Source organism: Platichthys flesus, chromosome 13, assembly GCF_949316205.1.
Source record: "Platichthys flesus chromosome 13, fPlaFle2.1, whole genome shotgun sequence".
Lineage (NCBI taxonomy): Eukaryota > Metazoa > Chordata > Actinopteri > Pleuronectiformes > Pleuronectidae > Platichthys > Platichthys flesus.
In genome coordinates, this window is record NC_084957.1 from 13,907,807 (window position 1) to 13,922,926 (window position 15,120).

General features: G+C 42.5%; 2 protein-coding genes and 1 long non-coding RNA gene across 5 annotated transcripts; 2 read left to right on the plus strand and 1 right to left on the minus strand.

Moving 5' to 3' along the window:
• The first annotated feature begins 1,308 nt into the window (after positions 1 to 1,308).
• Positions 1,309 to 10,700, plus strand: egfl6 (EGF-like-domain, multiple 6). Of its 3 annotated transcripts, XM_062403460.1 has the most exons (13): positions 1,309 to 1,588; positions 2,846 to 2,952; positions 3,281 to 3,373; positions 3,587 to 3,706; positions 3,818 to 3,937; positions 5,179 to 5,313; positions 5,401 to 5,523; positions 5,948 to 6,010; positions 7,492 to 7,749; positions 8,941 to 9,015; positions 9,108 to 9,203; positions 9,306 to 9,568; positions 10,076 to 10,700. In XM_062403460.1, the coding sequence occupies exons 1-13, from the start codon at positions 1,515 to 1,517 to the stop codon at positions 10,175 to 10,177; spliced, it is 1,629 nt and encodes a 542-aa protein (XP_062259444.1). In that variant the 5' UTR covers positions 1,309 to 1,514; the 3' UTR covers positions 10,178 to 10,700. The 3 variants fall into 3 exon arrangements, with proteins under 3 accessions (XP_062259444.1, XP_062259445.1, XP_062259446.1); XM_062403461.1 differs by lacking the exon at positions 5,948 to 6,010; XM_062403462.1 differs by lacking the exons at positions 5,401 to 5,523; positions 5,948 to 6,010.
• LOC133967806 (uncharacterized) lies at positions 4,647 to 13,235 on the minus strand. Its single transcript, XR_009924067.1, has 3 exons — positions 13,130 to 13,235; positions 9,482 to 9,543; positions 4,647 to 4,863 (listed from the first exon to the last, which is right to left on the minus strand). It is a non-coding gene; the product is annotated as an uncharacterized LOC133967806 (long non-coding RNA).
• Positions 12,416 to 15,085, plus strand: rab9a (RAB9A, member RAS oncogene family). Its single transcript, XM_062403463.1, has 3 exons — positions 12,416 to 12,814; positions 13,155 to 13,276; positions 13,393 to 15,085. The coding sequence occupies exon 3, from the start codon at positions 13,432 to 13,434 to the stop codon at positions 14,038 to 14,040; it is 609 nt and encodes a 202-aa protein (XP_062259447.1). The 5' UTR covers positions 12,416 to 12,814; positions 13,155 to 13,276; positions 13,393 to 13,431; the 3' UTR covers positions 14,041 to 15,085.
• The last annotated feature ends 35 nt before the right edge of the window (positions 15,086 to 15,120 follow it).

Sequence of the window (15,120 nt, forward strand, 5' to 3'; positions counted from 1 at the left end):
ACATAGGAGATCTGTGTCTTTGTGTTTTGCCTTGTTGCTGCATTGCACAGCTGTGTACAATGCTATTTACCGCATACTCGCTCAGGTTATGGTCCATAAAAAGTTGTTACCATCCACGCAGACAATAAAGAGATGACATGTAATGTGCCTCATCATTTGCCTGTATTTACATATGTGTGACCCCTAAGTATGTGTGCCTATCACTTGAAATCCATTGCACGTGACAGCACCCCCTCTACCATCACACGTGAAAAGAATTCTGAGGGAAACTCTGCAGGGACAGTGATAACAAAATTCCTGGACCCTGCCATTTATTCGGATCTGCACCAAAATGTAACTGGTTCTTTCCTGACCAATACCTCATCCCGATAAACAAATACATAATCTCTTTGGCAGAGGTCCTTGGTAATTAAATGGGTTCACCTAGACTGACTTAATTCTGATCTCTCACTATGTCAAAAATTTGATATAACCAACACTTCCTGACATGATATCTGGTAAAATTATTGTTGCTCAAACCTACAGTGTTGAACCACAGACTTCCTCCTCATCTGAGAACTATTTCCATTGCAGTCATTATAAACCTCAACTGGTTGTGTAGCACTGGACAGACATTTAAGTTGTAAAAAGAACCAGTGCCTAAATGACCTCTGTCATCCAAAACCTGGGAGATGTATTTCAACGACAAATGCGAACCAAACCCTGAAGCTCCTGCAGAAAACATCACCTGTCCGTTTCTGAGGGGAACAGGACCAGATGTCGGAGCTGACTATGAAAGCATGCAAACCCCTTACACCTTTTTTTATGGCTGAATGAGGAACTAGCCCGTGTGAGAGAGCAAAGCTTTATGTGCTACCTGTGAGTAAGACATCAAAGAGCACTGCAGCTGCTAATGACAGGCCTATGCACGTCTGAGTTCCACAATTAGCCGATAGGAGCTAATTATCCCCAAAGTACACGGCATAGGCAGCCTGTCGAACAGATCCATGTAAAGCTCGTGTTATTTCAGGAAACGAGAGGAAATCGAATTACCCTGCATTTCACATTTGTACATTATGATTTTTCCTGCTGGTGATTCACAGGAAGAGTAACATGTGGTCCAGTCTAAGGTTTCAGTGAAGGAGAGCAGCACCCCTAAACGAAATCCCCACCCCCCTTTCAAACACACTCCTACCTTCAGAAGTCACAACCTATCCCTCTCAGTGCAGTGTCATTTCACAGAGTGTCAACCCACCTCTGGGATTTGACATAGGGAGACGTGGAAAATTCTGGGACACTCCGACTAACTGCTGCATGAAGAGAGCGAGATTTTGTTTCTGCCTTGGAGGAGACTCTGACTTTGTGCTCTGGAAATACATTAAATCCGGCGTGCCTTGAGTAGAAGCTCAACTGAGACCTGTTCCTGTCTAAGCATTTTAATGAGAGTAAGCCCCTGGGAGGAGTAGTCAGAGCTCACAGCGACCAAAGTCAGCCCCGTGGGAAACAAAGCGCTCCGGCTGCTCACAGTCACAGACATGCAGCCATTCGCCTTGGTCAGTGCTGCTCTCCTGCTGATCTGCATCTCCTCTGGTAGCACAGCAACCCATAGGTAAGTCCATGAAGTTGAGCCGGCGATTGTTTTTAAGTTGCATGGTATGGGCCTGCAGCAGGTGTGATATTTGTGTGGTTAAGAGTAAAAAAAAGTAGATTCCTGCGTGCTATAAAGTTACTATCACATTGCAACGAGCCTAAAATGTTCTGATATCAATAACAAACCAGAAATTCCACCTATGGTATTGGCTAATGTGCAAACTGATCCACTTCCTGTCGCCGAAAAAAGAAATTACTACCACATTAACTCTGAGTTCCTCCACACACTGTTATTCTAAGTGCAGCAGCTCAATGGGTAACATGAACCTCCCTACTTTGCACTGAATTATGTGCTTTAAAATCGTTACAGGGAAGATGTTGTTTTGATGGTGTGTACACACTGCTGCCGCTGCCATCAGGGTACCATGGGAGCTATGGCCGTGTGTCAGCTAAATGCGGCGCAGCAACTGTTAATAACTGAAGAGCACCTGTTACACTTAGGAGTCCCTCTTCTCCGATCTATTCTGGTTGATTTCTACCAGGTCTCAGATTCCTCCGGTCCCATTGGAGCCGAGGCTGCTTTTAGGATGCTGCCCCTGCGACACCTTAACATCTGGAATATTAGAGCCTGCAACTGAGCACGATCGAGATGCTGAAAACTCTCAAATTAGATTTAGATTTGTGTTTTTCCAGCATCCATTTACCTATTTACACATTAGCATTTGAATCTAATTGACAGGTTAAAAATATGCAAAGGCAATGTAATCTCTATGAGCGATACTGTAGGTTATTTAATCCACAACTGAGAATAACTTTACACTAGATTCTCGTCTGATTCCGGTTTCAAGAGTCAGATGAAGTTAAACAGAGGAAACAGATTCGTCCAACAGGTATCAATATACAACACAGGAAATGTCTGATTAGTGTGTTTTTCTCCATCTGTTGCCAACATCCTGTCTGATGGCTGTTGCTTCACAGGGAGTCCTACTTTTATATGGGAGCATGTGAGGGGACTCTTTATTTAGGTTGTTTGTTCTTTTCACACCACACCACCATTGGAGCCGATAATCAGAAGCGGATGCCCGGAAGCCTCCACTTGGCAGCTTGAAAGCAACACGACCGTGAACTTGTGATAAACAGAACTTGTTTCACTGTGATTAGGGTTTATGGCCAGATTAGAATGTTCCACGCATTACCAGTGTGGGTGAGGATAACTGTTGAGACTGTGAAATCACAGATCTTACCTTCTACTCTCTCTCTCTCTTCCTCTACAAAGGCACTACCGACAAGTCCTTACTGGAAACCAACCAGGTGTGTGCCGCTATGGTGGGAGACTGGAGTGTTGCTATGGCTGGAAGAAAAACAGCAAAGGGCACTGTGAGGGTAAGGATTAATCCAGAGACTGATTTGCATTGAGTGGATTTATAGTTTTGATATAAGAACACCAACCATTATATTCACATTCCATTTTGCATACAACGCTTTCTGAATGAGCAAGACATACATTTACTCCCACAATATATGTGCCCTAAACAATTGTTGTTCTTTTCATGAGGGATATTTTCCTAACCGAGAAAATGTGGGGGAAATCCCACATCTAGATTGAAAAACCTTTCCTGCATAATAGAATGTGTGGTTTGACTCCAGTCCATTATCCTCAAAACCACGGATATTTCTGATGGTATGTTCTCCACGTTAAATGTTTTACCAGCTCAGTGTGACCACGGCTGCAAGCACGGAGAGTGTGTTGGCCCCAACAAATGCAAGTGCTTCCCAGGATACACCGGAAAGACGTGTAATCAAGGTGAGTGATTGGGGTCAGTGAAGAGGGGCTGGAAGACCTGGGTCAAACTGGGAACAGGGTGATCGAATGTCCGCCTCATAACTTACTCTCCTCGCTATTTTGATTAATGCTTTTAAGAAAGTCTTCAAGCTGTGTTGAGGTTGAATTCCAGGTTTGACCTTTTGTAGAAGTTGGTGTTGTGGCCAAGAACATGAAGATGACTCTTATTTCCAGATTCAAATGAGTGTGGCTTGAAACCTCGTCCCTGCGAACATCGTTGCATGAACACTTACGGCAGTTACAAGTGCTACTGTCTCAACGGATACACCTTGATGCCCGACGGATCTTGTGCCAGTAAGTTTCACCTTGCTACTATTCGTACTTCCCTTGAGTTGCAGTCGCGAACAGTTTCAGAATTTGCATATTTGTAAATGTGTGCTTATTGGTTTGTGCCCGTGCATGTAGATTCCAGAACTTGCTCCCTTGCTCACTGTCAGTACGGATGTGAGGAAGTTCAGGGGGAGATTCGCTGCCTCTGCCCATCTGGGGGCCTTCAACTGGGGCAAGATGAGAGGACTTGTGTCGGTGAGCGACCACAAACACAGGGATTGAATGTGTTTTCGGTGTTGCCCTAGAAAAACCTAAAATATTCAAATATTTCACAAGAACAAGCATAGGGAAACTGTAGGAAGTACAAAAACAGATGTAGAAATACCCTTTATGTGTGATGCAGCAGAAAAAGTTTCTACTTTGTGGCTTTGGCATGCTTGGCTTGTAATTCAAATGGATGCAATTAAGTTATTTTTCTTCCCACAAAAGTGCTTGAGCTGTGACAGAGCCAGTCTGACAAAACAAAGGGGAAGTAATATAATAGTTTAAAGAGGATTTTTATTTCATGATGACTATGGATCTAACACACTGAAAATAGATTCACAGCAGAAATACACATTGACTATGAAAATACAGCAATGAGATGTTTCTGAGACACACATGAGCCACGGCGGACAAATAATATATTGTCATGATACACGTTAGACAAATATCTTATCTATCCAATATTGAATACTATCTTTAATATTTCTAAAATACAAATTTGAACCTTGGCTTAATGTCTTATAAACTGCACTCTGCGATAGACCTCCAACTAGCTGCGGGCACACACATTAAGCTGCTGACTACAAGTAGGAACATGTGAAACCATGCATTTTATATATACATAAAATAGCAAAATTATATGACTGAATTAAACATATTGGTATATTTATTCATCAAAATACTGAAAATACTTGCATCATTAATGGTGCAAGCTCTGTTTCATCCACACCTAAATCAATGCCTCCGAACTGCACATGATGAAAAGAGTACTTCCAGCTGACCTAGGCACCACATCAAGCTAATTAGTAGTGTTGGCTGGTAGGAAACGAGTGAACGATCATTTTCACGATGGCTCTCTTACACCGGGACAGAGGCGCTCCATGCTGACAGATGAACAAAGAGGAGCCGATAATTCCCTGTGAATTAGAGGAAACACACAGTTGGCTAGACGCCCCAACCAGTACAAGAGTCGGCAGGAGGTGTCAAAGATTCGGAGAAATAGGAATAAAGTTAACCAAAAACGTCAAAAATACTGATTTGGCATGTTTTGTCTAAAAGTTCTCCGCTCCTATTCAGCACATACTTCAATTTGCAAATTGCGGGAACAAAATAATTGCAGTTTAGGGTCATGTGATGTACTTTTGTATTGTATTGCCATATCAAGTTTTTCACTAAGGTGTGTCCAGGTATGTGATGCATATAAAATCTGGCCCTGTTTTGTTTCCTTGCAGATATTGATGAATGTGTTACCGGGAAGAACCTCTGCCCATATAACAGAGAATGTGTGAACACCTTTGGCAGCTACTACTGCAAGTGCCAGGGCGGCTACGATCTGAAATATGTTGACGGCAAATATGATTGTGTAGGTAAGGTAAACACATTTATTAAGGGGAAATACTTTTTGTGATCAGTTCTGCTCCTTAAGGTACAAATAGGCTTCTTCTAAATTCCAGACAACGATGAGTGTGCAGCCGGCACCCACAAGTGCAGCCACCAGGCTGTCTGTCTGAACACTCAAGGATCCTTCAAGTGCAGGTGCAAGTCTGGCTTCAGGGGCAATGGCTTTGAATGCTCTGGTGAGATCTTAATTAATTTGAGAAGTTTCTTTAAGTAGGTACTAAAACACAAAAGCCTACGTCTCAGGCTTTTCCCAGATGAGAACAGCCAGTCAGTCAAGTCAGGAAACCTTTTTACAGCCACATATTTCATTTGGAGTCTTTAAACACCGGCAAATCACGGTCCTGCCAAGGGCAGTTTCCTGCTTTCCTGACTCTACTCCTCTTCACAGATGTTAGCAATGAAGCGCCACAGATTAAAAACACACCTGTGTAGATATATGACACTGTATGGTAGCCAGCCAACTGAAGAAGAAGGGAAAAGACAGGTTGTGTTGACCCTCTTTGAACCAGATGATAGCAGGTGAAGCCTCTTGTAGCCAACTCACATAAAAAAGCCGAGGCCAGATTTCAGCTTGAATGAAGTTGCCTTTATGTTTTGTAGTCAAGCCGTTTTATCAGAAGTCGTGGGATGGAGACAAAGGCAGTGCAGATGATTTCCTCAATGGTGAGACTGAGTGGAATCCGAGACCCTGCTTCCGCTGCTCACTCCCTGCCCTGCATCCCCATTCATCCTTTCCTCTCACTTACTTTTTAGAACACCTCCCCTGACACTTGCTTGCTCATGGCTGAACATGTTGTATGTCCACAGCACACGCAGGCTTGATGTGGGAACTAGAATCTTCAGCATGACCCTTAAAGTGAAGAACATAAAGAAAATATGCAGACCCCCTCACTCTTTACACATTTTGGAAAAGTCTTGAAAAGGAAAAACTGAAATATCACATTGATAGAAGTAATCAGTCGATTTGCTATGACAGTTGAAATGCAAGGAGCCTCTTGTTTCTCTTTATGTGTCTATACAGATTCTAAGTAATCCAGATCATAAAGACAAATGCTTGAAGTTCTTGAAGACAGGTCGTCTCTCATCCGTTTAACCTCTTGTGGGGCCAATTTGTGAGTCATTGACTATGCTCTCTGGCCAAAATTTGTACATCTGGAATTTATAACGGTAGCAATACTCGATGGTCACTCTGGCTAAACTCCAGAGACAGAGATTCAGACCATGGGAAGCAAGATTCTCTGCTTTGATGAAACCATTTGTTTCTCAGCATCATGTCTGGAAGAAACCAGACACTGCTCATTACCTACCCAACAACAGCAATCCAAGGGTTAAGCATGGTGGACACCAAAGAGGCTTGAGGGAAATCTAATCAGAGAACACAAGATCCCACAGTGGGCCAGAGATTCACCTTCAGACGAGGCAGCAGCGGCTGAGGGAGAACTCTTTGAGTGGCCCAGCCAGAGTCCTGATTTGATCGCAACATCTCCAGAGAGACTTAACGATGAATGTCCACCGAGGGTCCCCATCCAACACAGCATGGCTTGGGATGATATACAGGGAATAAATGCAGAGAATTCCAAAATCAAGGCAAGCAAAACATGGCACACCATACCTAAGACCACTTGAGACCATGGTCAGTGCCAAAGGTGTTTCAACTTGGTGTTGAGTTAAAGGTCTGAAGTCTTATGTCACTGTGATATTTCAGTTTTTCCGTTTTAATAATAATATTAAGTCTGTTTTCACTTTATTATTGGACATAGAGTGTATATTGATTAGGAAACTTTAAACAATTTTAACCATAGTGGCACCAACATAACAAAATGATACAAGACGAAGGGGTCTGAATGCACTGTATGTGATAAAAATGCTTGTGTCCAAACAACGAATGTCGGCCATGCATCGGCATGGAAAAGGATATTCCCATCAATTGTTTTAGCATGTTCTGTGGTTTGCTGCCTGCAGTGGAAATGTAATGCATTTCAAAAATAAACTGGTAAGTAACTGCAAAGAAGAGATTATCAAGACCAGCAGCTGCAAAATACATGACAATAAACAACATATGCACCTGAAACCTAAAAATACTGTACTTCCCATTTCCGATTGCAGTTCCACCTGTCTAATATGCTTCCTCATCCTGCCTGCAGCCATCCCAGACTCCCAAGCGAGGCCCGAGACTCTGGACGAGGGAATCAAAAACATCATCCCTGAACCGGTCGCAACTTCATCCCCTAAGATCAATCAGCAGCCATTCGACTATGATGGAGAGGTCTACATTGGCACCCAGAAAGAGGGGGGACGAGAGGAAGAATTTCTTGAGGAAGAGCAGGAGGAGGAAGAGGAGGAGGAGGAGGAGGAGGAGGAATATGTAGACAACCAGCTCAATCCAAGAGGAGATGTTTTCAGTTGAGTGTGGCTGCATTGCAATAATTGTTTTTCGTATTCCGGGTGGTCTGCAATGCATTATAGACAAAGTCAGAGGGTTTCGATGGAGATGTTGTTCTTGTGTCTACACAGCATCTGATCACAATAATCAACTTTCCAGTAAGCAGCTGAGATAAGAATGAAATAGTAGAAAAGGTCTGAGCCTTTCCTTCATGTCCATTGTCGACCTAAATTTGCAGCCAAAATCTCTACTCTTCTTGGAAAGCTTACTTACAATAATGCACATTTCCAGTTTCGGTGGCATGGACATAAATCACTCTTTAGTGACCAACATAATAGATGGTTAGCTGAAGAAAAGTGTTCTTCAATAAGAACACTGCACTGTGTCGTGTTTGCTTGTTCTGCTTACAGATTCAGACACTTTCACCAGATAAAAAGTGCAGAGTGGGCAGTCTGACTATTCAGTGGTATGCATTCCACTGAAACACCCCATAAATGTATCTTCCATCGCTCTTGATCTTTATGGAAACACAGAGTGTGTTTAGGAACCAGCAAGAGGAGACAGGCCCCAAGACATCCATCACCTCGAGGGAGGAATGTTACGCTCTCGGTATGTGATAGCCCAGGGATACGATGAATCCAGGGCCTGCTTCCCATCTCCTGGGAGGAGGAGGAGGAAGGGAGGGAGGTTTACGAAGCCCCCGAGCCTTTTATTATGTTTTCCCCAAAACAGCTGTTGTGCAAACACACTTGACTGCTATTTGGAGAGTCTGTCATCAGCCTTCGAGACCTCTCTACCACTAGCTCACCCTGGTTGAGCAGGTTAAATAACCCCAGCTGTCATTCATCTGACTGTCAAGGGCTGCTTGCCATGGGGCTGGTTCACTGAAAGAGCTTTAAAAGGCTGGGTGGGGGGGGGGGGTATCCTTAAGTCGTAGTTCCATCTCGAGACATGAGTGACAGCAGGGCAGGTCTGCACCTGTCGGTTAAAAGCCCCTTTCTGGCTTTTGTTTCATTTGGGGAAAATCTCTCTGCTGCATAATTGTGGAAGATTTTTTTTTAAGATCACATATTTCTTTAGGAATTCATAGACAAAAAGTGTTATGACGTGTTACCCTGGTACAGCTGTGTCTACCTTTATTCATCAATTGTAATTTTTGACATTAACTATTCACACTGAATTTTTTGTCCCGTTTAATCTCTAATCACAGTATCAGAGGACTTTGAATCGGTTTTCGGCCCAGCCACAGAAGTCAAAGAAATCCAAATAGCACCAGTTCAGGAAGGTAATGAAATATCTGTTCATGAGGCATTGTTTTATAATGACTGGGTGCTTGATTCATTTGCTGTTGTAACCCTGTCTTTTTATACCCCGAAGAATTCATCATGGATTGCAACTTTGACCAGGGAGCATGTGAGTGGGTCCAAGACAGAGCTGATGACATGGACTGGAGTGTAGCCTACCATGATACTGGTAATAACACCAAGACACTCTGTTTTCAAATATTAATTCAGATGAATTATTTAGAAACAGTCAGATGCAGTTGTTAATCAGAGCTACTGCAATTTCTCTCAGGTGCAGAGTACTACATGGCTATGAGTGGGCTCCTCGGGGAGAAGGAGAATATAGCCAAGCTGAAGTTGCTTCTCAATGACAAGGTGCAGCAGGGCAGCTTCTGCCTCAACTTTGACTACCATGTGGTGGGACGCAACGTGGGCAGTCTCAAGGTGCTGCTGGACAACAATGCTTACCCAGTGTGGGAGCAGAGCCAAAGCCGAGACCAGGGCTGGCAGACAGAGCTCCTCACCGTGGCCTGGAAAGAAGAGGCCCCAGAATCTGTGAGTCGTGCACTCAATTCATTAGGCATGTCATAGGTACAACAATGTCAAACAAAAGTTACTAATAATAACAACATTTGTGGCTCAAAAGCTTCTGAAAAGACTTTGAATGCGCCTGCTGCTTGGTACGTATCCAGGATAATCAGCTGCTCTGCATTCCAGATGGAGGCGCATGTCAATAAATTGTAATTATGTGCATGCCCAAATTTGAATGAAACAGGTGAAGGTTTGATTGCCTTTGCCTACTGAGGCTAAAAAGTGCTGGCGGATTTTACTGGGGTAATCTGGCACATTTCAAACTCCTTATTTGAGGCCTGGTTGTATAGGGGGGCTTTAACTTTTAAAATACAGCCTACCAGGCACATAATATCAATAATAACTATGGTATGAATAGGCAAAGACATGACTAATTTTATATCATAAATACATGCAGTACTTATGTTACTACTCTATTGATTCCATGTGGCGCAAACTAGAGTGGTAATTGTACATTTTGATGTCTTTCAGATTATCTTCGAAGCTCAGCGCGGCACAGGTGTCAGAGGAGAGATAGGGCTGGACAACGTTGTGCTGACCTCAGGGCCCTGTCAAGAAGACGTGGTCTTTTAGGGAAGCTCCACCTTCTGAACCAACAATTTGAGGAATCTCCTCAAAATGACACGTGTCAAAGATTCCCGTTTCCTGTCTGCATTATGGTCTCCCGGTTGTGGAGTTTTTTTTCTCAGTGTTCTTGCACGGCATTGCCTCGGGACGTCCACACAAAGATACAGACACATGTTCTCAGGAGGAGATTATGTGCAATCACAGCATGCATGTGTTTACTTTGTCACCATGCTGCAACATCAGCCCACCCTGCCATTAACCCTACTGTGGTTTTTTAAACTACACTCTTACAGTACAGATAACTCAGATCTCAGGAAAAGATGGAAATGCTAACTCTGTTAGTGATGTTTAACAGTATTGTGCGTAGTCCTGTGTTTTGTGTATGCAATAGTGCATTGCTGAAGTTAACTGAAAATAATCTGTAACATGTGATATGAATTTCTTAAGTGAAATGTTTGCTGAAATTCAATCTTTGATGAATAACTCTTTTGAAGGCTAGTTAGTTTAAATGATAAAACTTATCAGTGCATAACTGCTGTAAATTTTGCTTTCATATTATACTATTACATTAAAACTGATTGTTTTTTCTAACACTGTCTTTTGTTTTTCATGAAGACAACAATACACAATTAGAGGTTCCCAAAGTTTTTAGCCCATGACCCCATTATCCCAAAAGTTATTGATTTGAGCGAATTCACCATAAAATCACTGATGTGCACGTGTTGAAATTTTTCCTGTGGTGCTGGAACTGATTTTGCGACCCCCAGTTTGGGAACCACCAGTTCATGTAGTCCATGCACACTAAAAGTGAATATGATAAACATATTTCATAATAATATATCCAAGTTTAATTAAAGGGGGGGAAAGAAGGTTTATTATAACTTTGTTAGAAATCATAATGTTATGAAATCAGTAAAAAATAAAGTAGTAGTAGACAAGTGCTTTGTGTGGTCATCAAGACTAGAAAAGTTTTAATTAAATACAGACCACTTGCCATTAATCAATTTCTGATAATCACCTCACTTCCGCTCGTATAGATCTGGTGACCCTTTGGATGAGACCTTCAGGTGAGGAACCACTGGACCAAACCACCAGTGTACATAATACAGTTCAAACCAGCTCCATCTTGAACAGTGACAACAATAAAATCCTGCTTAGGTAGGAATGCACCGGTATTAAGAAACTAATAAAACAGGATTTCAGACAGAAGGATTCATTTTTACAGCAGAACTACTTCTTTTACTGCTGATCCCTGCATATCGCTGGTTGATAGTGCTTGTGTACTTTTACTTAAGTGGGGTTGTGACTGCAGTTTTTTTGTATTGACATTGTGGGAGAGGTAATTTTGCTTTAAGGTTCAGTTTGTAAAACTTGACATCTAGAGGTGGAGTTGCTTGTTGCAGCTGAATACCCCTCATCTCACCCTCCCCTTCCAAACATGACAGATTGTTCCTAAATGGTGGAATGAGCTCCCCATCTGGACATCTGAAAGTTTACACATCTTCCGCCGAAAAAACTAAAAACACACCTCTTCAGACTATACCTTGAATAAAAAAAAAGAATATATATATATACAAAAAAAAAGCACTTAAATGGCACTGTTTTATAGCACTTTGTAGTTTTATTTTGATGAAATAATCTTGTCGTCCTGAGTCTTTACCCTCGGTGTTGAATGCACTTATTGTAAGTTGCATTGGATAAAAGCGTCAGCTAAATGTAATGTAATGTAATGTAATGTAATGTAATGACAGAGAACCGGGGGTAGCCTTCAGTTGTCATCAAAACTCAAAAGGTGTTTAGTTTTTCCAGTTTGGGCTAGTGTAAAAAAAATATGGTGGCCTTCGTATGGAGGACCTGCTCCTGATATAAATATAAATTATTTGAATATAAAGAGCCCTTTCTAATGTAAAGAAAACAACAATATGCAATTTACATGATTAAACACTGGTGAAAACATCACTGGGATTAATTTATATTCATTTTCTGCCAATAGATCCCTTTCACCTAAATCTGACACTGAACCATTAATTAAAAGATTCAAACACTTATTTCAACGTGTAAAGCTGTTTTATTTTTATTTTAACTGTTCAAGAGCAAATCCAGTTTCATGCAAAAGCCTGATAGCTAATCCTGCATCCCTGATTTTTCATTGAAACGTCTTTTGGGACTTTTCCCTTTGTCACAGTGTGTGGCTGGAACAGTCAGCAGCTGCTGGGGTGTTGGCCGGTGACAGCCAGTGTCGCTCTCTGGTGTTGGTGCATGAATATTACAAAGAAGGGAACTATATTAGCATTGGAGAGACCTGGTAGCCCGCCAATATCAATACGAACCCTCAGTAAAGCTTAGTTCTGCTCGGTTTAACCCTCAATGTGAGTGTTTTTACCCGGTTGATCGGTGAACAGCGGATCACGTGTAGAAGGGACCGAAACGTTACCTCAGCATTCGTTGGCTGTTTTCGCCTCGCACGATCACATGATCCGCGGGCTAGCTGCGGTTAGCTTGTTAGCACGGAGCCTGTGTCGGAGCTCACCAGGAAACGCTGCGAGCCGACGTGATCTCGAGCTGTCAAACATATGCGTTAACATTCCTCCAGCTGCTTCGCGTTTTACTCCAGGTCGAACTCCACAGGGAACAACGTGCCAGGTGAGTTGTTCTCGTTTCGATCCCTGCATGTAAGGCAGAGCCAGCCGGCGGAAGTATATTCCACAAAAGTCCAGCTGTGTTTTTGTTTTTCCATCTTCGCGTAGCGCAGCTAACACTTGGCTCGCGCATATTCCACATCCTCTTCCCGAGCATGTGTGCGGCTATGTTGCTGTTAGAACTTCAATATCATGTACCCTGTGGAGTGTGTACATGCTCACATAACGAGAGCCCACCAGCGTTACAGGGAAAATATGTTAGCAGATGATTGATGCTACTCAGCTAACTGCTGTCCTGCACGTTCCGTTAATGACCAACCTGTTTGTTGATCACTGTGTTCCAGCCGGTTGAACGTCACCTACATGGCCGCTCCCTTCATCATCATACACACGAGCATGTGACCGAGGACCAGGGTCTACAGCACATGATCTGGACCAGAGGAGGAGGCCAAAAAAACAATCAGGGGTGAGAGGAAGAGGCAAATGTCATCCACTTAAAAACTGGGGATGGTCACAATGTTTTTTTCCTATGTAAGTGTTGTAAATATGACGTATTTCTCAATCATTGCATGTCTCCACCAGGTGAATTATTTCTTAGCAGTCGACCGGGAGTGAACAGCCATGACGACAAAGACCTCCCTGTTGAAAGTCATCCTGCTGGGCGACGGCGGTGTAGGGAAAAGCTCGCTCATGAACCGCTACGTCACCAACAAGTTCGACGCGCACCTTTTCCACACCATCGGCGTGGAGTTCCTCAACAGGGACCTGGAGGTGGACGGCCACCAGGTGACCCTGCAGATCTGGGACACTGCCGGCCAGGAGCGCTTCCGCAGCCTGAGGACTCCTTTCTATCGGGGCTCTGACTGCTGCCTGCTCACTTTTAGTGTAGACGACAACCAGAGTTTCCTCAACTTGGGCAACTGGAAGAAGGAGTTCATATACTACGCGGACGTCAAGGAGCCGGAGAAGTTCCCTTTTGTAATCCTGGGCAACAAAGTGGACGTGACGGAGCGGCAGGTGTCCACTGAGGAGGCTCAGCAGTGGTGCCAGGAGAACGGCAACTACCCCTATTACGAGACCAGTGCCAAGGATGCCACCAATGTAGCCGTGGCCTTTGAGGAAGCAGTACGCAGAGTGTTGGCAATGGAGGAAAGAACAGACCACCTCATCCCCACAGACACAGTCAAGCTCCACAGAAAACCTCGCTCTGCTGCCAGTTGCTGTTCATAACGTCCGGGAGTTTTCACTAACATTCATTTTGCTGTTATGCCTAACATGCATCAAGGCTGTAGGTGTACAATGCTGTAGTAATCCTATTTAAACAAATTATGCTACTGGCTTTGTGATTTATTATACTGTTTATGGTTTGATGATCATTATAGTTGGACTTTGGTTTAAAGATAGAGAGAGAGAGAGAGAGATGAAACACTAAATTCATCCTAGACTACACATAAACAAGAAGCACTGAATCATTCAAACAGAATGGTTGAAAAGGATCGCAAAGAAATAAACTATTTCACGTCGGCCCAACACCACCTGTGATGAACTAAATAATCTCATGAATGACCAAAGGCATTATCTTTGAAAGGTTTCACTTCACTGTGTTTAATTATTCCATTCCATCATGAAGTTAAATTATAATGTGACTCACTGATAATATGCTGTGCTATCTCAGTAGTGCACTTGTTATTGTATCCTTGAACTTCACTCCAGAATGTGACAGTGCTGTTAAAGTGATGACCTGTTGATTTATGTTTAGAAAATAATAGTTTATACAGCCCAATAACCTTATTTCTGGTAATTCAAAATTAGCTAAGGCACTACTCTATGAAACTAACAAAGTCAGGCTTGTTGGGACTATTGTACCTCAAGTCTTGTTTGAAAGCACTGAGGGATGAGATCCCTAATAGAAGATAAATAATCAAGCAAAGTTAACATGCATGGCATTTGGTGTAAGATTGTGGAAACATTTTTATTTTGTATCTGTTTTTACCTTTAAAAAAAATATATATGACTGAACCAAGCTTCAGTCTTTTCTTTAGAGAGGTTAGATTGAATAGTGGTTATGATTGAGTAAATCTTTTTTTATATAATTTTTAAAAACACATTTGGGTCCTAAAATCACACATTTTATCCTGACAGTTTTAAGCACCTAGGTATATAGATACTTTTAAAAATGAACCGTTAATTTGCTTTGACTGTTTCTCATGATTTCATTTCCATTTAAAGATGTACCTCTGGTTTACCAAATGATAAATAAACCCCCTTGAGAATTGTTGGTTAAAGCATGTTTTCTCTGAACACTGCCCA

What these genes read in the sequence shown, in the direction of transcription:
- egfl6 (XM_062403460.1), top strand. Translation starts at nt 1,515, where the DNA reads ATGCAGCCATTCGCCTTGGTCAGTGCTGCTCTCCTGCTGATCTGCATC. An exon ending in GCCCGACGGATCTTGTGCCA is followed by an intron (nt 3,707 to 3,817) that starts GTAAGTTTCACC and finishes CCGTGCATGTAG; the next exon opens with ATTCCAGAACTTGCTCCCTT. An exon ending in CGGCAAATATGATTGTGTAG is followed by an intron (nt 5,314 to 5,400) that starts GTAAGGTAAACA and finishes TCTAAATTCCAG; the next exon opens with ACAACGATGAGTGTGCAGCC.
- rab9a (XM_062403463.1), top strand. Translation starts at nt 13,432, where the DNA reads ATGACGACAAAGACCTCCCTGTTGAAAGTCATCCTGCTGGGCGACGGC.